The following is a 23,100-nucleotide window of genomic DNA, read 5'->3' on the forward strand; positions in this document are numbered from 1 at the left end:
GGCCAATTCCCAGCATGGATTTGAATTTATTACATTATTATTATTATTATTATTTCCCCTAAGTCTTGTGAAACTGTACAGCTGTACAAGAAAGAACGGCAGAGTTCATTTTAGAGTGCTGGAGCTGTTCTACCCACGTCGGGTCCCCAGAAGAGAGATCTAGGCCAGCCGAGTCCCCAGCTGGGTGCCCTCCAACCAAACCGGCCTCCGAGCAGGACTGGGAGGATGGCGGAAGGCGGCAGCGTCCGCTCTATCTGAAGGGCATCAGCTCCGGAGGAAAGCAGCCGGCGTGCGGATCAATGTGCCAAAGGATCTGTTTACAAGGTCACCCTGTAAACACAAAACTAGTTTTCTCAGGGCCAGAAGAGAATCCAAGGAAGAGGTTTGGCCTCCGTAGGTCCAGGTCAGGCGTCTTATTTGGCCTGGTTGAGGAGCCCATGTTGCTTCATGAGATTGTTCAGCCTTTCAATTTCTATTTCCTGTTGAAGAAAAAGAAGGGCAGGTGATTTCCCTCGATGCATCTTTTTTATCAACAGCCCTTTTCCATTTTGGGGGGAGGGGGGGGACAGACAAGAAAAAGTGGAGTTTAAAAGCTGTGAGAGCTTTAAAAGCTCTATGGCCAATTGCATCTTAACTATTGAATAAACATCTGAATCTTCTCAGCCATCGCTATTGATTCTTTTCCACTCCTTTGTTCCCAGCTACCTTTTAGATTGCATGAAAAAAAACAAACCCAACCCAAAGGGTTCTGTAAGAGCAAAATCAAAGCTGCGCCATTACATTGGAATACATTCGGTGGCCAGTAGCACAGAAATCCTGTGGCTCCTGCTGGATGCAAGGCAATCCCCTTGAAGGCATTAAAAACTTACCTTCTCAGCACAGCTGCTTTCCAGCTGCTGGACTTTGCTACTCAGCTGCAGATTGGCTTGCTTCAGCGTGGAGATCTGCTGCTCCGTGCGGGTCTTCACGGATAAGATGATTCCTGCAGATGGAATTGAAGGATAAGACAGTTCACAAAAACTATCGGCCACTTAAAAATTAGCACTGCCAACATATTTACAGCAAACATCCTGCTTAGGAAGCCATGACAGAAAAGGGAACGGAGGGCGAGGGTTACATAAACATGGACAAACCTGGAGGCTAACTCAAAACTTTCCAGTGCTATTATCAAATTCTCAAAAAGATGGAAACTAATCAAGGAGAAAACCAATCTAGAACCAATGGGGAAATTTCCTGGCAGTGAGAACAATTAATCAGTGGAACAGCTCGCCACCAGAAGTCGTAGGTGTTCCAACACTGGAGATTTTTAAAAAGAGATTGGACAGCCATTTGTCTGGCATGGTCTAGGGTTTGTTGCTGCTTGAGCAGGGGTTGGACTAGAAGACCTCTAAGGTGCCTTCCAACTCTTGTTATTGTTACTTGGGGGGTCTGAAAGCCATTGAACCAATGGGCTTTGGCAAAGCAGGAGGTGTTATGTAAAGACAGGATATGATGGACAGGAGAGAAGAAGGCAGAAATCAGAAAGAGAAAAACAGCATGGAAACCCTCAAGATCAGGTTGTCCAAGCCTCAGTCTTTAGGTCAGGGAGCCAAGAGTTTAGCCGACCCCAAAAGAAGGAGAAAATTCCCACTCAAGCGTTTCAAGCGTTCTTGGGTTAAAGCAGACACAGAGTTTAAAGACCCAGCGTTGCCCTTCAAACCATCCTGCTTTCCAGACGTACCGTTGATGATCCTGGCTACCCGCCACAGCCTGAGCAGAATCAGCAGGCCGAGCGCTTCAAACTGATGCTCCTGGGAAATGACCACAATGTCCAGGATGAAGGAGACGACCACCACCACGGCGTCCAAGACTTCGAACTTGTGGTGGAAGAACTCCAGGCGGTAGGTGAAGAGCTTGAGGCTGAGTTCCACCAGGAAGAGGGAGAGGATGGAAAGGCTCAGGTAGTGAAGGACCTGGGGGAACACAGAAGGAGCCACAGGTAGGTGACAAAGCCGCCCAGGATACAACGGGGGAGTTTGGAGAGGGCACAAGACAATTGCTCTTCACCTTTTTTAAAATTATTATTTTTTCTGACCTAGACTTCCTGAGACAGTATAAAGCACACTCTTAGTCCCAAAAACCCTCTTTTTATTTCAATGGCTGTGAATTATGTTCATTCGCAGCCCGTGATGAGTCACAAATAGTTTGTAAAGAGTCCAACATAAGTCTGCCAAAGTCTTTCGGGATAAGGCTGATAAGCACCCATCTTTTATCTCCCTCAAAACTCTGCCAAAGACCTAATTGGCAATTAGCTGACCAGAACGAACAAAGTTGCTTCCTGCAAAGGCTCACGTGCCTTTACTCCTCCTTTATGTCTTATGGGAGGGGCCAATCATCTCCCCAAGCCTTACTCGCCCCTTTTGTCTTAACTGTTCTGGCAGCTCTGCGCATGAGCGCACTGGGAACAGGCTCACAGCGTCTTGCCCCCAACAATCTGGGTCCTCATTTTACCCACCTCAGAAGGACGGAAGGCTGAGTTAACCTTGAGCCGGTGAGATTTGAGTTGCCGAACTGCAGCTAGCAGCCAGCTGAAGTAGCCTGCAGTACTGCACTCCAACCACTGCACCACCTCAGCTCTCTAGACCCAAGCTTATCTTTGCATGAAGGGTTCAAAATTGCTCTCTTTTTGCTTTTTCCAAAATAGAGGCCCCGGACATAGTTCCCACCACAACTTTCTGGATGATCGTAAGGCACCTCCTGCCCCGAGAGTCTCCTCTCCGCCCATTATTCTCACCCTTGGTGCGATCTCCTCTTGGTCCGGGTGAATGATCTTCAGATCCAGAAGCAGCTCTCCCAGCACCAACACAGCATCCAAGATCACCAGGCAAACCACCACGATCTAGGAGGAAAAGGGGAAGCATTCAGGTAAAAAGGATAAAATGTTCTTGGAAGTCCATCAGCAGATGTCGAGGTTGGTTCCCGTACCCGTAGGCAGCAAAAATAACTGCAGCCCAACACATAAGTGCAGGGGAAGGGGAGAACAATTGGGACCATCCCATTTTAGCATTTCTTAATTCTTTCCCCCCCCCCCCAAAAAAAAAACGATTGAAAAAAATGAATAGTGATAGTGAAAAATCGTGTTTCTCAACCACTTTAAAATGTGTGGACTTCAACTCCCAGAATTCCTCAGCCAGCGTGAAGTCCACGCATCTTAAAAGGGGCCCAGGTTAAAGCATTGGCCACCTGACTGGGAAACCGGGAATGGTAACCCAACTCAAGTGAACAAGCTAACGATAAACAAGAGCCCAGTCGAGGAACCAGCAAACTCACTCCCACCTAAACTGATAGGGCAAACCACTAGTATATGAAATGAGACCAAACCCCACACCCTACTAGCACTGATGATGTTACCTAGTTTGGTAATGAAACAACTACAATCAGCAAGCACCCCACAATGATAAACTTGTTCGAAAATGTGCGCAGAACCACGAAATGCCATGATTTACTTCTGCGGTTTGCTGAATAAACCAGGACTGGCTAGGTTCACAATGCTAGTTATGGCAGAAGGTCATTTCTTTGGTTTTGGCCAGAGATGTGGCACAAACCATACCTGGGATTTGGACATTATCGTCAGTGACTTACAGTGCAATTCCAAACAAGCGAAGATGATGGATCAACAATCCAGGATTAAGACCAAATGGAGCAACCCAGCATATATATCAACCATGCGACAAGGTGGCACCCAAGATTATCAGTATCGTCTTGTGTGAACTGGGATAAGAGAGACCAGGGAGGCAGGCACCTGAGGATGCCCACATCCATACCTGGAACTTGTGGGATTCGAAGAGCCTTTTCATAACATCTCGGAAGGTTGGACGCCTGGGCGCCGATTCGACTTTCACCGCGACCTCTGGCGGCTTCCCTTCTCCTTCCTCTTCGACCTCTTCCTCCTTCCATTTCTTGTAGTCGTTGTTCCACTGGGCAGTGTCGTCTCCCACCACCGTGAAGTGTTTCAGATACATCGACATGGTGGTCGCTCAATAGGACAGCACCCCTGGAGAACAGCTACAGCAGCAGAACTTGGTTAAGTCAAGGCTTGGTCAATCGCCTTCCTCGGGAGACATTCATGGGCAGGTAAAAAGAGACAAGGGGGAAACGGAATCGTGGAGCTAAAGTGATCGGTTTTTCAGGGGCTTCCGGACTTGGCAACTTTTAAGATTTGTGGACTTCCACAGCCAGCACGGGGAATCAATTCTGAGAGTGGTTGAAATCCACAAGTCTTAAAAATTGTCAAGTTTGGAGATCCCCGATTTAGGTGACCGAGTCCAGATCCCTACTCAATGTAAGGCACCTCCCCAGCAGATAGCATCACCCCAGGCGCTACTCAAACAAACCCACCCAGAGTCACTTGACAGCCAGATAACATAGAATTTTAGCAAATCATCACCACCAGGAAATTTGCTACTTCCCTAATTCACTATTCTACCCTTCAATCACTTTTCCTACTAGGAGCACTCAGTGAAGCCAGAAGGCCGCCCACAGCATGGGCAAAAGCCCAGGAGTTACGTAAAGAAAAAGAGGGTTAAGAAACTAATCTTTCCTACGAGACGCTGCGAGGAGAAATAATATAAGGGAAGCAGGGCGGAAAGGCTTCCTTGAAGAAGAAGAAGAAGAAGAAGAAGGGAATTACGACACACAACCACCACGCAGGAAGCCAGTCCTGATCCTCGGAGCACCCCCAAGATCGTCTCCCTCTTACCGTGTCCAAGCTCTCCTTGTCCGCCCACTGAGCCTGCCTCTCTCCTGCCAAGGAACCTCAAGGCAAAGCAAGAGGGTCCCCCAGAGCCCTCCTCGGAGAGAGGCTGCCTGCCTGCCTGCCTGCCGTGCTAAAGAGACCTTTGCTGGCTTATAGGAGAGGCAAAGGAGAACAAAAAAAACCCACGTTTCCTGTTTGTTCTATTTTGCATAAGACATTCCTGTCGCAACCTTTTCTGTGATAAAGGAGAGGCGGAGGAGGGGAAAGCCCACCCAGGAGGGGTTAGCCAACCGCTGTCCTTAAGAGAAGAGCCATCCTCGCTCCCCTCTGTTTGTTGTGGGTACAAACCATGGCTAGGACAATTCTCCTTGTCCTTGGCTGAGATGGCATCAGCTCCTGCAGAAGGAAGACCCACCGGGAGGGGCAAGGACTTGCCTAAACTAGCCCAGAGTGCGAGCGATTGGCTTTAGTGCCACCGGAGTGGGCTCCGGTTGAGGGAACTAGCTGGCACAGATTTCTGCTCTGTTTATGGTACCATAGTGGCCAAATAAATACCAGCCATTGCTGGTTTATGGTCCTCTTCGCAAACAGCTTCCAGGTAATTGGAGGAACAGGTTTTCATGGCTATGCAAAAGCTCTCCGACCTAACCCTAATCTAATCAGGATCAGGATTTACAACCTCCTTATCTATTTGCTGCCCAGAAGGGGTTATCGTTGAATATTGTCTAGCAACAAACAACCCCACTCTCCTTTAGGGCCTGGGGGAAGAGCGTGCGGTTTACGGAAACAACAAGGAATTCTCTTGAAACGCTCAAGGTTATTGCAAAACGACAGCGGTCTATTTTTAAATATTTTTAAGCACGAAGAAACATCTCGGTGTTTCTCCCCAAACAAACGGCACATACTTTGCTCGTCTACGGTGGACCCTGCTCTTCCCTCACCCTGGACTTGAACGTGTTGGGCTAAACCTATGGGTGGGAACATCAGCTCAGGGTTACACGCTTACACAATCCGCAATCCTGTCGAACAATTTATAGCAACGGTTGTGTAAAAGAGAAAGCCCTTCTGAGCTCAGCCTTGGAAATCAGGATTTCACCTATTTATAGCAGCCGGCTCTTAAAATAGACCGCTCCAAGAAAGGAAAGTAATACCTGTTTCTTGACTAAACCCAAAGTGGTTGAGTTCAAGAACCATCCTAAGCCATTAATCATGGATTACAAAAACCAATGGCTCCGTTGACAGCTGGTGCTTAACTCAGAATGTAAGTGTTGCTGCATGTTCTACTCCAAGAGTCTCCAATGAGTGTCCTAAACCCCATAGAAGAAGAGGGGGCATAGCTGAGACAGGAGAACCTCAAGGTCTCCTGGGCTTTAGAAAGCTCCTATTCTGGTTTGTTGGTTTGCTTTCTTGGAAAGCTGTAAGATTAACCCCATCCAAGCTATAAAGAAGGAACCTTTCCAGACATGGAGTAATGAATGTTTCACCTGATGCCTGTCTGGGAAACCTGGACTTCACTTTCAAGGAAGACTCTTGGGTCATCTGGCCAACCAAACCAGTGGGGAAATCCTAGCTTCCCATAAACTATCACTTAGCCATCTTTCATCCACCTGGGAAGAGAGGCAGATCTGCTCTACTCCTACGATGCTAAAAGGGGGAGGCTGCCTCCTGGTTTAACCACAATTTGTTGAATAGGCCACAACTCTCTGTCAAACCCAAGCAAATCGCTAATTGTACACTCACTGCTGTGCTGCCTTCCCAACCTGGCACCTTCACCTTCCAGAATCCCCCCAATGTTGGACTTTGAGCCGAAGGCCTGGAGGCATCTGCCCTCTCTTGTGAGTCCACCTCTCCATTTTGCTGACCTTTGCTGAGCGCAACTTGTCCACTCCAAAGCGCCTAGGGAGCTCACCAAAGCTTGCAGGAAAATCTGCCTTAGTTAAATATTCTCTGCCTTCCACTGGAACCAACTCAAGGGATTAATTGACTTTTCTTGCCATCCGCCCCCTCCTCCTTTTAAGAACTTTCACAACTTTTCTAGGATCGAGAAGACCCCTCCCCTCATCAACAACCCTCCTTATATTTCTGTAATTTGGAAGTGGGGCCTCTTGCTTGCCCAGAAAACTGTCCCTCCCCACATCCTCAATTAAAATGTCTCTGTTTTTAATGCTTTCAGCCCTTCCTCAAAGTCCAAATTCTTCCCTTTTTTGTGTGTTTTGTCTCAACATAACTCACGTTATCAAAAGCCACAAATGACAAAAGATTCCACTTTTGAGCAACACTTTCCAGACTTAAATCCCTGTCAACTCTTGTTTCAAACTTCTGCTAATATCCTGTTGGAGATCATTTATATGAACATCTTTAAATAATCGCCCAGCTTCCTTCTATATTTTCTGCATTTCAAATTTCTTTTTCTTTTTTAAGTGAAAGGCCCTTCCTTCCACAGTTAAAAAGCCAAGCTTTTTAAATTCTTTATTAATACTGAAAAAAAGTTCCTCTTTTTCTCATTTGCAAAACAAATTTTGTGGAGGGCTTTTTTCCTCTCTGAGGAGGGTTATTTTTATTTCGTGATGTTTAGCCACAAATTTACATTTCTTGAGAACAACGGTGTCTGCAGTGAAATCACTGGGGTAACACTGGGTCTATTAGAGTATAAATGTAAAGGTTCCCCTCGCACATCTGTGCTAGTCGTTCCTGACTCTAGGGGGTGCTGCTCAGCTCCGTTTCAAAGCCAAAGAGCCAGCGTTGTTCGAAGACAGTCATGTGGCTGGCATGACTCAATGCCGAAGGCGCACGGAAGGCTGTTCCCTTCCCACCAAAGGTGGCTCCTATTTTTCTACTTGCATTTTTTACCTGCTTTCAAACTGCTAGGTTGGCAGAAGCTGGGACGAGTCACGGGAGCTCACTCCATTACACGGAGCTAGGGATCTGAACCACCGACCTTTCTGATCGACAAGCTTAGCCACTGAGCCACCGTGTCCCATTAGAGCATAGGGGTCTCCAAATTGGTCAACTGGTGGACTTCAACTCCCAGAATTCCCCAGCCAGCTGGGCTAGGCTAGGATTACCCCCAGGTGTAAAACCCACCCTGGCTGGACTGACCCCTTCTAAGCCCATTGCTCTAATGAGGCGGACCCGAGGGCTGGCTGGGGGATTCTGGGAGTTGAAGTCCGCCCAAACGTGAAGGCTGCCAACTTTGGAGACCCCTGATGTGGCCCCTGGTTAGCCTCTTGGGATGCAACAGGGGCCTTGCCCAAGCTCCATCCACAGCCGATCCTGCCAGCGGCTCCCTCCTTCCCCTCGTCCCCACCTCCAAGCCCGCATCGGCCGCTTCCAGACGAGCAGAGCCGCCTCTCGCCCCGTCCGGCAGGGCTGAGCCGAGGCAAGGAGGTTTCGGGCGCCCGAGCCAAGTGCTGGCGGAGACCCCACCCCACCCGTCGCTTCACGTCTCCAGGGCTGGGAAGCAGACCCCCCCCAAAAAACAAACCTGGGGAGGGGCAGGGGAGGCCCGGCTCCCAGCGTCGTCCCGGGACTGCAAGGAGGGCGAAGGGGCTGCTGGCGTCGGCCACGCGATGGGCGAGGGTCCCCGCCTGGACTCCCCTGGGGGCTCCCGCCCTCTCGGTCCCCCCTCCTTCCCTCCCTCTCGGTCCCCCCCTTGCCGTACCGTGCGGGGCCACGAGCCGCTTGGCCAGCCTGGCCGGGTTGGAGGGGCCGCCGCCTCCCACTCCGCCTCCCCCGCCCCCTTGGCGCCTCTGGATGGAGGAGGAGGAGGAGGCGGGCAGCCCGGCTAACCAGAGGGCGGCTCTTCCGCGCAGCCGGCGGGGATCGGGGAAGGGGCTCCGGCGGCTTCCCACCTGGGGCTGCCGATTTCCAGGCTCCGCTGCCTGCCCGCTTTCAGCCCGGCCGAGTGCGCAGCCAGGCGGGGGAAGGTCCCGGGCAAAAGGTCTCCTTCAGCTGGCGGTTGAATTTGGCCCGATTTGCAAGTGAGGTTGGCCGGCCAGGCAACCCCGCTGCGGCTGAAGGGCTGCGCAACCCTTGGCCTGGCGCCTTCAGGCTGGCCCCTCCAGAGCGGGAGGGGTCTGGGGAGGGGGTGGAGGGGGTGGCTTGACCCTCCGGGGTTCTTTCCACCCGTTTTGTCTTAAAACGCCCCCACTCCCCACCCCCCAGTTCCAAGCCGGGTGTGCTGCTTCAGTCAAGGACCACAGAGCTGCGATGCCTTGATCTGTGACTGCAGATAAAACCTCCCCGCCCTCCTCCCTCCCTCCCTTTCTTTTGGGAGCCAAGAAGCCTTTTGAGTAAAATGTTAGTAAATGCATGGGACCTTAGCCCCTCCTGGTGGCACCTTTTGTAAGGCCACCCTCGCTGCTTCTGCCCCTGACCCATTTAAGGGGTGGGAAGGGCAGGGCGGTGCCCCATGGTCTCTGCTGGCTTGCTCCAGGATGGGTAAGCAGTCCACTCCTGCCACGGTTCCCTCCGGCAAAGATCACGTTTTTGAGGATAACCAGGCGGGGTCCCCCATGGGACTCCAGAGAAGTCTTCTGCCCACCCAACACTTCCACCTTCCAGTGGAGTCAATGTGCTCCTAAAAGTGGACAGCTTTCTCCATGGTGATGATCACCTCTCAATCAGAGAAGGCCAGAGGTGGCCATGCCTTCCATCAAACACCCCAAATCTCAAGAGCCCCAATTTACTGATCCTACGAGAAAAATGCCCGAGCCCTTCTTGAGGCTCTCTTTGCTAAGTTTTCACCTCTTTAGATAGGATTTATTATAAACTTTTTATTATTTATTATAAAGCAAGAAGTGTTTGTAAAATTCTTGGACATGGTGCCCAGTGCCCCTATGACAATGGGTATCAATGGGTCCTAGGTATCAATCAAGTACCTTCTTAAGATGTACAATGATGATGATGATGATGATGATTAGAATTTCAAGTGATTTTTCATAAATGCGATACTGAAAAAAATATCCAACGCCATGAAAATTTAACAAGTTACTCATTTAATAGGCATTTTACCACATTTGTATTGTACACTGTCGTCTGTTTAAAAAGAGTACAGGTTTTTCTTTAAAAACAAAACAAATAAAAACCACAAGAAACTGTGAGTCATAGAAACAGGTGAACAGGGGTTCCCTGCTGTAGTTGGCTGTTTTCTAAGCTTTGTAGATAGCAAGTCTTCAAGATGCAAATAAAACAAAACCTAAAGTTAATTCTAATTCTCAGGCAAGTCTCTTCACATGTTACAACTTTCTGAACTGGCTAAACGAGCACAGCAGCACGCTTCGACACTGAATATAAGGGAAGTATCAAAAGTCTTTAATCCTGTACTTCAGCTGCTCACAAGCTTTACTCTGCTAGTTCAAGTCGTCCTTCCTGCAGAGGAAAAAATCCAGCTTAGACACCAGTGCTTCTCTATGGGCCTTGCTGACTGGCCTTTCCCTGCACAACTTAATTTTACAGAGACACAAATATTAAAATCATGGCTTTAAAATCGTGATTTCAAAGTATACAGGAGGGGTTAGGGTGCTGCAATTAAAACAGACATCACACTAGTGAAGCTGGGCAAAAGTTCTGAGGGTGGGTTGAAAAAGCCGACAACGGGACTCATGTACATGACAAGGAAAATGCAAACCCTTTAAAAACAAAAGCCATTTTACAAGTGAATTGTTATCGTCAAAGGTTTGACAGTCATAAGAGTTTCCTAGTCTCGCGGCACGCTGGTGCCTCCTTGGCTCCTAAAATAAAAGCAGGCATTGCACATCACCTGGTCGGAGTCGGTTGTACAATTACCCAGAATGGCAGGAGAGGCGCTGTGAAGTGTACAACCGGAACATCGAGAACAAACAAACAAACAAACAAAAAAGGGTGTTGTGTTTTTTTCCCTCTCTTTCCAAAGACCCATGTTTTGGGGTTGTTTTTTTAAAAAAAAAACTCTTCTTGAGAAGGGAGAAAAGTCCCATTTGCTGCTACATCCAGCAAATGCCATCCGTCAAAATGAATCGGAAAGAAAAACCACAACACATTAAGTCTAGTCTTAGCAAGCTGATCGATACACGTTACCGGTTGTTTTGTTTTTTAAAAAATGAAGATTATATACTATGGTACAAGTCCCAACCGGGCGGGCCCAAGAGCGCTTATTTCTTTGCTTGTTTTGTGATCATACCCCTGGGTGGCGTTACGGGCCGGCTGGCGTTGGGCTTCTTTTTCTCCGCAGGCTTCAAGATCTGGAATGACAATTGGCTGGTTTAGTGATGCAGGATCTGCAGGCAGCTACTACAAGGAAACCACACAGGTAGAGTTACACTGGTCTGCTCAAACCTGGAAAGGTCGGGCTAAATGACTCCATCCAAGACCCAGAGTGGATTAGGATCACATCTTCCTCTCTCTCTCTCTCTCTGAAAAGATCAATGCATTTCCCCCCAATTCCATAAGCAGCCGGGATCGGGGAGCTGTGGCCCCTTTACGACCGGTGGACTTCAACTCCCAGAGTTCCTGAGCCACCACCCATGGCTCAGTTGAGAGGACAGGCAAGAGCGGGTGCTGGAGGATATCCCAGGCCAGGAGCAGTTTGGGCTTTCGAGACCAGCCCAACGAACCTGAACTCGGATGCAGTTGGGATGTTCCTCCCACATCTTGCAATGACCCTACTTCCTCCTCTCCACAGGTCACTTTAGAAAGCAGCGGGGAGAGAAAGGATTCTCAGGAGAAGGCAGGTGCAAGTCAATCTATTAAAGCTGCCCTGGATCTAGTACGGCTCAGCATAGAGCAAAGGAGACGCACCTTCAAATGGCTAATGCTCAGGAGGTGGACTGGAAGGAAACCATCACTGAACAAACCACCAAAACGTAAGGGAAGCAAAGCACCCAGGCCTTCGAAGATACTTTACCTGAAAGGAGCACATTAGAGTCTCATCCACACTCATCATAGCACCTGCATTGTCAAACTCCCCACAGTAATTGGGGGCAGAAAACAGAGTTACCAGCTGCCTTTTTGCAAAGAATTCGTATCCATCTTCAACTACCTGTAAAGGCAAAAAAACAGTTGCGTTGGTACCGGCAGGATGGGGAATAAGGCAGGAAAGCAGGATGCTCCTTTGTTGAAAGTCTGTCAAAGGTTCCGTTTGCTGTGGAAATGCAAGGGCTGTGAACACGCAGGCTCTGGCTGAAATGGCCACAGCGCCAGGCAACGCAGAGCTGCCAACAAGGGCCAAAGTGGCCCTGGCTACTGTGCTCTACATAAATGTGGGGTGTTTTAGGCAGGGTTAGAAAAAGCCAGCAGCTTCTCGGTTTACACCATTTGCTGTGGTTGTGCTTTCCTACTTGGGAGCCTATTTCTAAATCAAATTGGGAAAAGTCCTCTCTCAGTCCAGCCAGGGGAGAGAAGGCCGAGAATTCCTAAAACCAAGCAGCTACTTGGATGCTAGGGGCAGAGGCAGGGGTGGGATTCGACCAGTTCGCCCCTGAACAGGTAGCTCCGACAATCAGCTGGGAGCGAACCAGTTCGCTCCTACGATCAACTGGGCCCGCCCATGTGCCCCTGCGCTTTACCGACCTTTATCCTCTCAGCTGAGTCGTGCGACAGAATGGATTAGCCGCCTCAGCTGTTTTCCTTTCAAAGCAGCAATCCGGAAGGTGCACATGTGCAAAGTGCTGGGAGCCCACCCCTGGGCAGAGGGGAACATTTTCTAGACCCTTCTGGTCTTCGCCTACCTGATGAGCTCTGCATATAAGGTCCAAATCGTGTTTATGAAGGAACTTTGCCACCACTTCGGCTCCAAATGTGAAGGAGACCCCTCGGTCGTTTTCGCCCCATCCAAGCACATCCTTGTCGGGATCAGACCACAGGAGGTCACAAAGGAGGCCTTGGTCTGGCACGTCTGTGGGCCGCATAATTCGCCGGATTTGTTCCATGGACTGGAGATCTGGTGATAAGCCTGGGCAGGATTAAGCGGCAGCTGGTTTGAATTTGGCTCACTCGGGAGGTGCACAACGCAAACACAACGCAAACTAGCCGGAAGTACATGGGGAACGAGACTGTTGCCCTGGCAGCTTCGCCTCCAGTTCTGAGGAAGAGCAGCCGGCCAACTTCATCCAAGAGGTTATGCTCAATCAAGGGACCCAATACAGGACCATGGTAAGGCAGAAGATGAGAAATTAAAAACAATCCCTTAAGAGGCTCCCATTTCTTGGATAATGTATCCGGATTTACTCAAGACTTCAAATGGATTTAGGAGAGTCATTTGGAAGCCGAAGTCATGAGTAGCACCGATTCAATGGATGCAGTTGAAATGAAACCAAACCTGGATCCAATGCTAGGAAGATCCCAGCGTAACGTCACACGTATCTACAGTTCCAGCCCCTTCCAGAGCAAACTGAGAATCACCGCTTTGGCCAAATCAACTGTTCAACAAATAAGCCTCCCGTTGCTTTAGCGCAGTTGTCTCAAATGAAAGAGCGCCCTGCCCTTGCTGAGCTAAATGTGTTCTTCTCTCTCTCACATCTGTTCGGCTGTAGCCTCCTACTCACATCCTCCAACACTGCAAGCTTGAGGTTTCTGCCTCAAAACTTCCTGCAGATGTTTAGATTATAAGGCAGGAATGGCAAGGCCAAACATTTGAAGGGCCCACAAGAGGCAAGACCATTTGAGCACAAGTATTTATATACCATAGAGGCAGCAGGAACTCTCTGTGTAACCTGCACTTATCTCATATATCATTAAGGGTGTGTTAAATAATTTTAAGATAAGCTTCCCAATATAAATTGGTGCCCCCCACCCCCAAACCTTGTCATGTAAGTTAGCTACGTTTAAGGAATGTTGAGTTTCTCTCTGAAAATGCCTTGAAATTGAACTGTGATCAATTATGCGGCGTAGGATAGCATCCAAAATCACGTACCTCCGTGGCAGCAAAATATTTTCTCGTCCACAATGGCTGCAATGGGTAAACAGTTGAAGCAATCTGTAAAGGTTTTCCACAGCTTGATGTTGTATCTTCTTTTACCTGGGGAAGCAGACCAGCCAATGAAGTCATTTCAAAATCAAGGGTGACAGAGAAGAGCAGTTTAAGGGGAATCCCTCGCAGTTACTCCTAGGCCTGATCTGGCTTGTCTTCAGTTAAGACTGGCTTGATCTCTATAGACTTGCAACCATTTGTTTAGTTCAAAGTCAAAATGGAATTGAAAAAACTGACTTATGACCAGACCTTGCACTTATGACCGCTGCAGCATCCCCACTGCCACAGAATGCTTGGCTACCAGTGTATATTTACAACGGTTGCAGTGTCCCACTGTGTCACGTTACCACCGTTTGCGACAGCTTCTGACAAGCACAGTCAATGGGGACGGTGGATTTGCTTCACGACGGGGTGATTCACTCAGGTACTGCAGTGATTTGCTTAACAACGGTGGCAAAAGAAATCGGGCACAGTTCACTTAACCTAAGCCTTGCTTAGCAGGGGGAATTCTGATCCCAATCTATGAAGCCAAGGGCTCCCTCTACAACTTTAACCAAAAGGGAAGATGATACAAAAATTCAGAAGAAGCTGGAGTTCATACCGGAAAGGCACATGATTTGATTTATGTTCTGCCTTTGTGCCAGGAGCCCTTCAAGGTGATACAAAAGCTCAAAGATGTGACAGCTCACCTTATTCCAGTAGCCTCTTAACTCTGCAACCCTACTAACACCCAATTCCCTCTAAGGATAGATTTCATAGTCAAAATGAGGGCACATTCACCCGTAAAACACATCCCCCCCACGCATACTTACATTCATCATAGAAGCCATAAATTCTATTAATGCTAGCACATTCATGGTTGCCTCTAAGGAGGAAAAAGTTCTCTGGATATTTTATCTTGTAGGCCAGCAAGAGGCAAATTGTCTCTAAGGACTGCTTCCCTCGGTCAACGTAGTCCCCAAGAAAGAGATAGTTGCTCTCCGGTGGAAAACCACCGTATTCAAATAGCCGCAGTAGGTCGTAGTATTGTCCGTGGATATCACCTTAAGCAGAGGAAAGCGGTTTTCAGTGCACTTTGGCTGACTAAAGCAGAGTCCATCACAGCAATATATTTTAAATATGCAGATTAAAAGGAGCGTTACGTAAGAGCATTATAGAAAATAACCTGTCAGGTTTTCAACAAGTTTCCCAATGGTGCCAAACCTTAGGATATTATTTACGGCTGTGGTTTTCAAGATAAATTAGATCAAAGTGTGAAGTTCACCCGTAGTTTTATATCTAAGAAGTCTATTCTAATATTTCTGAAAAAGAGGAAATAACTACTTCCCCCTCTCAGATGGACATGACAAGGATGGGTAAAGTAAGAGGGATTATATACTACTTAAATATACCGAATAGCTACCAGACCTCAACAGTGTATCAAAAACACTGTTTTCAGGAAGAAGATTGAAAAGACAGTTTCATCCTCAGGCAACATGGCTGAAAAAGGTTACTAACTGCAATTCTCTAACAGATCCAGCATCCTCAGATACATCGCCTGAAGTTATTACCCAACAAATTCTGTGAATCATGATTACATTGTTGTTGTTGTTTTAAAAAAACACAAGGCGCTTACCACATATTTTAAGCGGTGCTTCGAGTTCTAACAGAATTGGTTGACTGAGGAAGATCTCGCGAGATTTCAAGCACAAACCTCTGATTTCATTCTCTTGAAGCTGGACATTTTTACCAGGTTTGGATCCTCTTACTAGGTAGAAAAAATATATAGGGTGATTTGTAGCACATCATACATACCTAGAAGCCCAATCAATTACTTTTATTAGGAGGGAGGATTTTGACACATACACCCAAATCTTTCTTCAATTACATGTGTCAGTTTATTTCACACTGATAGAACATTTGAGATAGGCATAGCTATTTTTTCACTACCAGCTCAGGCCAACCTTTTATTTTGTGCCGTGTGTATTTTTGGCAATCGGCACCACACATGCAGTGTACCTTACAGTTTATTCCAGTTGCACTTTCTAAAAAGAATGCATACTTTATTAAATTCAAAATAGCCACTCGGAATTATTGTGGCTATTAACACACGGCTTCTAATGCATTATTAAAATTAATGAAGTTCATTCCAGTAGGTGGGCATAGTTTAAAAGTGCTTGGTCCAAGCATAGCTCTAGTCAAAGCTGTGCACAATGTGTTATAGCACACCCTATCTCAAGATGTCAACCACATTCTCTAAATGTATGTAAAAAATTCTCAAAAATATTGACGGGAATTGTAGCAGCTTTAGATTTGCATAACCAGCAGAACAAAGGATCAAGAAATCCTGCTGACCAATTGCCTCATTTGCATAATTTATGCCTATTTCATGCTTGCAGAGAGGGAACAAATGAGATTCTGTGATTATCTTCTCCAAGAGTTTGATTACAAGATTTTATATCTTCTCTCTCATCTGTGTCTTATATCAGAAAACAAGAAAAAAGAAAAAAAAGAAAAATACAGTTTAAAGTACTTGTACTGACGGTACTGAGGAGCTCAAAGATTACGTTTAACAAGCTTTTTGCCTTGAGTCCTTATCAGAATCAGGTTGAAATTTCCAGCCGATTTCCCAGGAAACGAAGGTTGTGACTTGACCCATACTTGCCCTATAATTAGCTTATTCTGTCAGTCATGTTAGCAGTTTATGGTGTGTCATCGCTAGCATTAGATCCCAGAGGAGCAATGAAAATTCCTACCACACATAAGCAAGCATAAACTCACTGAAACATTTCCTTCTGCATTGCAGCATGGCTGCTCTGTGACAGAAGGGATTCCTGGATCATTTTTTTTTCCAATTCAGCTCCCAAGCTATAAGCAGGTCACCTGAAATGTCTTTCACAGGACTGTCAGGGATCTAACAGCAAAACAGCTACAGAAACCAAACCAAGATCACTGCATTAAAAAAATCAACAGGACAATTTGCATCCCTTAATCTTAAGCATTGGAATTAAGTCAAGGGTGTTAATGCAGAATAAGCTTTCCAGGCAGGAAATGTTGAATAAGTCGCCTTAAAATGAAGCTGAAGTCCAAAGACCAAACTTTAGGGGGAAGTTAAGCAAACAATGACTGAAAGGAGTGTATGTTGAATCGGGGACCTACAGTTTTAATTTATAATGTGACCAAATGACAATTGTTCTCACAACTGTCCACGGCATAATTTATGTGCTTGCACAAACTCTTTTCAGCTGTTATCATTCCAAGATCCCTGCAAATATGCCAGACTGTTGACCACTCATCTGTTGCTTTGAGGAGGAGCTGGTTTCCCTGAAAAAACCCAAAGCATCTGAACTGCTAATAAGCGGAGAGTGGGAAGATTCGCTCTTTACAAACCCCCTCCACAATTTTCAGAAAGGAAGTGCTTTAATGTTGGAGATATAGAAAACAGGCCTCCCAGAGCTAGGATTGTCACAGAGATGGTCCTTAGCAAAATCTCTCCAAGCCGCTATCTCTAAAAATAAATAGTTCCTGGGCAGGGCGACCTGGCTACATCCAAGGGACAGAGAGAGAAAAGCTCTTGAGTCGTTCAGCTGGAATCCTACCTCACTTTATTCCTCCTTTCTGAGTGTTGTTTCCTTTCGTGGCTGTTATGTAACCTTTATGTAACACTGTACAAGAAGTGGTACCCTGAATTAACTTACCTACTTCTCTCTCTCCATTTTTTTCCTTTTGAACTAGTACAGCACAAGCTAACATTTGATACTTAAAAGAGAACTGAAAGGCGAGATAAATAGGTAAGATATAGACAGAGAAGCCCATAAACTGGAAAGTGAGCCTCGCTTATTGGGGCTTTCAAACATATAATAATCTCTTAAGCTTTGTCTGTTCCAAATATTTTAACAGCACGTGCCCTGAATTAGTGCCAGCTCATGTGAGTAAAAATATCGCACATCTGTTTTGCCAGGCAAATCCTATAGAAATCCGCTCTTAGCCCCCCCACCCTCCCCACCCACACTTGTAAAGTTCAGAAATATTCAGAACTTAGTGGAGGGCACAGCTTCCTTGACGAAGAGAGGGAAAACACAGGAGTTAATCATGGACACCACTCTTGATTTAATAATCATTTAAACAGCAGAGAAAAACAATGGCCTATGGAAAACAACAGAGGACCTCATATTTATCAGATGGGAGGGAAAATCTCTTAAGTTATAATTCTCCCCAGCATAATGTGATGTGCTGAGTAAGTACACAAATGATACCGTACAGAGCCAGGGAGAAATGAATGGGTTGTTTAGGAAACTATTAAATTTGCAGAAGTACAACAAATATTTTTAAAATAATTTTCAGAGTAGCCCACCCAGGACTGAACTTGAGCAGTGCCACAGAATGTGGAATTGGGAAAGAGTAAGAGGAGGGGTGGAGGCAACGGAATGGCCTGTTGGGCAGGGACACAGCCGGCCGGCTGGCTGGCTGGCTGAGTGAAACTCTGCCATGAAGGCTGCAGTTGCAGAGCCGGCTCTTGGTATCGGCCGGCAGACGTGAATCTCACCACCTTTTCCTGTGCCCTCACCCTGGCTTCAAAGCAAGTCAAAAGTTGCATATCTGCATGCCAAGAGAAAAACATCGACACGCTTCAATCAGATCGCTCTTGTCTTTCTTTTTTTAAAAAAGGCAAAACCGACACTGGTAATCCTCGACTTCCAATAGTTCATTTAGTGACCGTTCAAAATTACAGCACTGAAAAAAGTGATTAGGTCACATGATCAAAATTCAACTGGGTGGCAACTGGCTCATATTTATGACGGTCGCCGTGTCCTGAGGTCATGCGATCGCCTTCTGTGACCTTCTAGCCATAAACTCAAACGGGGAAGGCAGATTCATTTCACAACCGGGTTTTTAACTTCATAACGGCAGTGATTCACTTAACGGCTATGGCAAGAAAGGTCGCAAACTCACTTTACAAATCTTTTACTTAGCAATGAATGTTTTTTGGGGGCTCAATTGTGGTCGTAAGTCGAGGACTACCTGTATTGATATTTCCACATGGCAGCTGTCCATTAATTACAACCCCACTTCTTTACCCTGCAGAGAGAGAGGAGAATAGAGGCAGGAGGCAGAATCCAGCCAAACCTGCTTTGTTCCCCTGATGCAACCTATAGGGCTGGTTAGGGATTGGTTCCAGGGGAAAATACTGATCACTGACAGGCACGTAGCCGGTCCTTGGACTCCAACACTGGAAGTCTTTAAGAAGGTGTTGGATATCCATTTGTCTGAAGTGGTGTAGGGTTTCCTGCCTAGGCAGGGGGTTGGACTAGAAGACCTCCAAGGTCCCTTCCAACTCTTCTATTCTACTAGTGAACAGCACTAATTACAAATGGCACAACCAAAATTAATTCGTTCCGCAGGCTTAAATTTGTTTCCATTGTTCACTAAGGCGCTGTGACCATCATCTTTGGGCTTCCCCCCCCATTACGATTTTTCAGGCCATAGTTATAATTATGGCCTGAAAATCCTAATGGGGGGGGGGGGGAGCATAAAGTCCTTCACCGCAGAGGAGGCATGAAAATAACACAATAACAGTTGGAAGGGACCTTGGAGGTCTTCTAGTCCAAACCCCTGTTCAAGCAGGACTTGAACAGGCTCGTGGGACTTGCACGCAATAACATTTAGCCAGAGTTAATTGCAGAAGAAAAAGGAAACCCAAGTCCATCTTTGGAAAGAAGACCAGGTAAAAGAGTTTGTAGTGTGCACTAGTCACCTGTGGTTAAATAAGAGTTTTAGAAAGATAATAGTGAGAAAAGCTCGAAAGCCTGTTCTTCTAACAAGAAGCCCATAATTTTCTACTTGCATCTCGGTTGTTAAAAGCCCAGACAGGATTAAAATATGTTGCTTTGAGATAAAAGGCTATTCAACATCTACTAGCCTTGATAAACAAGTAAATAACAAGATTTTCTGGTCATACAAAATAGGTGATTGAACACACTATTTTCTTTCCAGGTATCTATCTAATCAGACAGATCTATAATAGTCTGTAGGCCCTGCCTAAAGCCAGGAGATCTAAATTGGAACAGGCTCACTAATGTTTGTCTGGGAACTTGTAGTTTTTCCAGCTATAAAATGAAAATTAAACTGGCTGCTTTGAGTGTAAAACTACCTCCTTTTTATCGTATTCGTGGGGTTGAAAGTTTGAGTTCCCTGCATTAACCAAATATGGAGAACTGAAGCAGGCAGACAGTTCTAATTATATTTTATAGCAATGCCACCCATCCAAAGTTCAGAAATGATATGAAGCTGCACTTTGTAGAACAAAAGCCAGCACTTTCATTCCCCTCTTCTTGGATCTGAAAGGAAGCAGGAGAGCTAAAGCTTTGCAGCAACAAATAAGCCCCAAGATCTTATTGCAACTCTTCGAAAAATGGGGTAAAATACACAACTTAGAGAAGCATCCTTCTCTAAGATGCTGAGAGATGCATTTTAGAATAAAATGCTGATAAATGCATTTTAGAGCCCCAAATCTTTCATATTTGGGATTGAAATGACGGATGCAGAAGGAAAAAAGAAAATGAGATACTTTTATAGCTAATCAATTCCATGAGAATTTTTTTAAAAATCCCTCTGCCGCATAATTTAAATTATATTAGTAGAGATGTAGCATTAAGGAGCTATAAGATTTCTATTAATAGAAGATAATGGAGGTGTAAATATGCCCTGTTTATCCCTCCAAGTTATGTGTACACAGCCAATTTAAAACTCATGTTGCGTTAAAGGACGCCAAAAATTAATCTATACTGAACTCATGCTGTTGTCATCTGAAATTTAAATTTGTTAAACAAATGAAGAGATGATTAAGCAACCATTTTTACTAAGCATGCAAGAACACCTCTAATAACACTGGAAGGGTTTGATTTTTTTTTTGGGGGGGTTAGAGGAGCCACCTGGAACCCAGCACCAGAGTTTAGAGTAGTCAAAATGTCAAACTAATGTCATAATGCTTGGATTAAGTCTGCAATTTGTTTGCAAGCAACATGTTCACTCCAGTTCAAAGAAGCAGGCCTATTTTTAAAGTTAATGGCCATAATAGACGGGCACAGGCGGGCGAGCAGCATTTTTACGCCCTCCTAATTCCCTGGACCAGCAATCACAGAGTGTCAGGAAGACTGGGCTAACCAACAATCTCTCTCTTCCCTCCGAGCAAGACTCCACCTATGTTAAAGAGGGCAAAACAAAGAGAGGCCTGCAAACTCCTTAAGCTCCTATTCTAAGAAAGGGCAGACTAGAAAGGCCGGTAAGATTTCCACCCTCCAAGCATAAAACACATCTTGTACAAAAACTTGGGGCAATTTGAAAGGCGAGGCTCTGAATCTTGGATGCAACTCCTCCAGGCTTCCTTCCCTTCCTCTCACCACTTCACCAAAGGAGTCCAGGCATAAGGATTGCAGGACCAGGAGATCAAAACCACAGGCAATTTCAGCTTTTGGATCCTGGGGAAAGAGGGGTATTTATTCCACACACACCCTCAGAAACCCTCCATTCCTACTCTTCTGCTTTTCCTTCACTGCAGAGGGGCCTACTTTCACCTCATCCTCCTTATTTATGTTTATTTTGTGGTATCTCACCCTAGAAGCCCAAACCGATATATTTCTCCTAGAATTTCTCCTCTTGTAAGAACAACTTAGTAAGGTTCTTGAGCCGAGAGAGACTGCTCAAAGTTATCTATGTGTTCACACGTTAGTCCTGGGCCATCCTCACACTGGCTTCAGAACCAGAACAAAATTACGTTTAGCAACTTCCCACTTTGTTGCAAAACCCAGCAACCCAACAGAGGCCAAACTGCAACCCAACTAGCAGACTTTTTTCTCCCGAGGGTGCTTTTCCAATTCAGATCTGAAGAAGCCGCTTGGAGGAGAAGCGAAACATTTTAAAGGGGGGGGGGGAACCCAAGGAAGTCCGATTGCCTTTTTGGAAAAGGTACCTTTGGGACAATCATGGCCTGGGTGATTGGGAATCTCCGGAGACTGGCACACATAAACCGTTTCCCTGCAAAGAACAACCTACAAAGGTTTTCCAAAATAGATCTTATTTTCGAAGTAAAATCAGAGGCGAAGGTAAAGAAAAAAAATATTTGTCCCTTGACCCCTTTTTCTTCTAATGGGTAACAACCCACAGCCGACCTGCATCATCCTGACTCTGCATTTTTCATTAATGACATACGGTACCCGTGTTTATTTCTATGCCTCATTATTTCTATGTCTCAGTGTGTTTGTGTGTGCGAGACACACGCAAACACAGCCATCATTTTCTCTGCCCCCTCCTATTTGGGTCAACGATTCAGGTCTTTTTTAACTGCCTGCCCCTCACATCACTCAGCCAAGCCTCTCCCATCCTCTTCCCAGGCAGCCTTAAAAATGCATCCCTAATAATAAAAATGGGGGGGGGGGGGGAGGAATAAAACACATTAAAGAGAGCCCCCCCCTCCCCAGGTAAACAAGGCTATATTTAACTCCCCCCCATATCTCCTTCCCTCCATTGAGCATCCCTTCGCTTCACCCCAAAAAACCCCTCTTTAAAATGGGGGGGGGGAATCTTGGCGCCCTTTTCCCGCCCCTCCCCATTTCCCAGCCTTCCTTTGTCCAAGGATTTGATTTCAGCCCCCCTCCCCACAATCCAAAGGCCTTCCCAGATCTTAGGAGAGGAACCCCGATTTTCGGGCAAGGGGGGGGAGGAAGAGAGAATAACGTGGGGGGGGCTGCAATGAGGAGGGGGCCCGGTGGGGGTGTATATTTGTGGGGGTCCATCTTCAAAGCCCCCCCTTCCGCCGAATTGCTCCGCAGAAAGAAGGGGAGGGGGTCTTGCCCCTCCTGAAGGGGAAGGGGCACCAATCGGAGTATCCTGTGAGGGGGGTCGCTTCCCCCTCCCCCGATTACCAAAGGGGGGCGCAGATCCCTCCCCCCCGGCTCCCTCCTGCGCTGCGGACCCCTCCCCCTCCCTCCCCACCGCCGCCCCCTCCTCACCCTCCAGCAGCCGTTGGATGATGCTGTCGATGTTGAGCTTGTCAATATCCGCCATCGCCTCTCCGCGGCTGGGGAAGGAGCCAAGCCGGAGCCCGCCGGGTCGACTTCCACCTCCTCCTCCTTCGCCGCGGCCGCCCCCGGCTCCCGAGCCGGCGCTTGCCTCCCTCGCCTCCGCCCACCACCGCGATCCTCTCGCCCCTCTTTCTTCTCTCTCTCTCTCTCTCTCTCTCTCGCTACCCTCCGCGCCGATCGCGCACCCTCCTCAGCAGCCCAGCAGCATCCCCGGCGACGGCGGCGGCGAACAAAATGGCCGCCTCGGCCCTCCCCTTCGCCCCAGTCGCCGCCTTCGGGGTGGGGGCGGAGGAGGAGGCGCAGGGATACCGGGGGAAGCCGCCGCCGGGACTTCTTTCTTGGCCAAGAGCGGGAAGCTT

At 47.0% G+C, this 23,100-nt stretch overlaps 2 protein-coding genes across 12 annotated transcripts; both read right to left on the reverse strand.

The window, feature by feature from the left end:
• Nucleotides 1-6: 6 nt before the first annotated feature.
• On the reverse strand, nt 7-8,894 carry HVCN1 (hydrogen voltage gated channel 1). Of its 10 annotated transcripts, none has more exons than XM_081966316.1 (6): nt 8,587-8,894; nt 3,804-4,044; nt 2,774-2,878; nt 1,721-1,952; nt 870-982; nt 7-479 (listed from the first exon to the last, which is right to left on the reverse strand). In XM_081966316.1, the coding sequence occupies exons 2-6, from the start codon at nt 4,005-4,007 to the stop codon at nt 414-416; spliced, it is 720 nt and encodes a 239-aa protein (XP_081822442.1). In that variant the 5' UTR covers nt 4,008-4,044; nt 8,587-8,894; the 3' UTR covers nt 7-413. The 10 variants fall into 10 exon arrangements, with proteins under 10 accessions (XP_081822442.1, XP_081822446.1, XP_081822448.1 ...); XM_081966320.1 differs by lacking the exon at nt 8,587-8,894 and adding an exon at nt 8,397-8,558; XM_081966322.1 differs by lacking the exon at nt 8,587-8,894 and adding an exon at nt 8,220-8,350.
• Nucleotides 8,895-9,711: 817 nt separating this feature from the next.
• Nucleotides 9,712-22,980, reverse strand: PPP1CC (protein phosphatase 1 catalytic subunit gamma). Of its 2 annotated transcripts, XM_081966315.1 has the most exons (8): nt 22,670-22,980; nt 15,298-15,429; nt 14,495-14,725; nt 13,626-13,730; nt 12,442-12,665; nt 11,619-11,753; nt 10,896-10,956; nt 9,712-10,105 (listed from the first exon to the last, which is right to left on the reverse strand). In XM_081966315.1, exons 1-8 carry the CDS (start codon nt 22,722-22,724, stop codon nt 10,092-10,094), a joined length of 957 nt encoding a protein of 318 aa, XP_081822441.1. In that variant the 5' UTR covers nt 22,725-22,980; the 3' UTR covers nt 9,712-10,091. The 2 variants fall into 2 exon arrangements, with proteins under 2 accessions (XP_081822441.1, XP_081822440.1); XM_081966314.1 differs by lacking the exon at nt 9,712-10,105 and having other exon boundaries at nt 10,661-10,956; nt 22,670-22,979.
• Nucleotides 22,981-23,100: the final 120 nt, after the last annotated feature.

The sequence above is a fragment of the Natrix helvetica genome (assembly GCF_964273705.1).
Source record: "Natrix helvetica genome assembly, chromosome: 14".
Classification (NCBI taxonomy): Eukaryota; Metazoa; Chordata; class Lepidosauria; order Squamata; family Natricidae; genus Natrix; species Natrix helvetica.

What these genes read in the sequence shown, in the direction of transcription:
- HVCN1 (XM_081966316.1), bottom strand. Translation starts at nt 4,007, where the DNA reads ATGTCGATGTATCTGAAACACTTCACGGTGGTGGGAGACGACACTGCC. An exon ending in TCGAATCCCACAAGTTCCAG is followed by an intron (nt 2,879 to 3,803) that starts GTATGGATGTGG and finishes TTTTCCTCCTAG; the next exon opens with ATCGTGGTGGTTTGCCTGGT. An exon ending in GGTAGCCAGGATCATCAACG is followed by an intron (nt 983 to 1,720) that starts GTACGTCTGGAA and finishes TTCCATCTGCAG; the next exon opens with GAATCATCTTATCCGTGAAG.
- PPP1CC (XM_081966314.1), bottom strand. Translation starts at nt 22,724, where the DNA reads ATGGCGGATATTGACAAGCTCAACATCGACAGCATCATCCAACGGCTG. An exon ending in TTATGGCTTCTATGATGAAT is followed by an intron (nt 13,731 to 14,494) that starts GTAAGTATGCGT and finishes CTGCTTCCCCAG; the next exon opens with GTAAAAGAAGATACAACATC. An exon ending in TTATATGCAGAGCTCATCAG is followed by an intron (nt 11,754 to 12,441) that starts GTAGGCGAAGAC and finishes TTGCCTTTACAG; the next exon opens with GTAGTTGAAGATGGATACGA.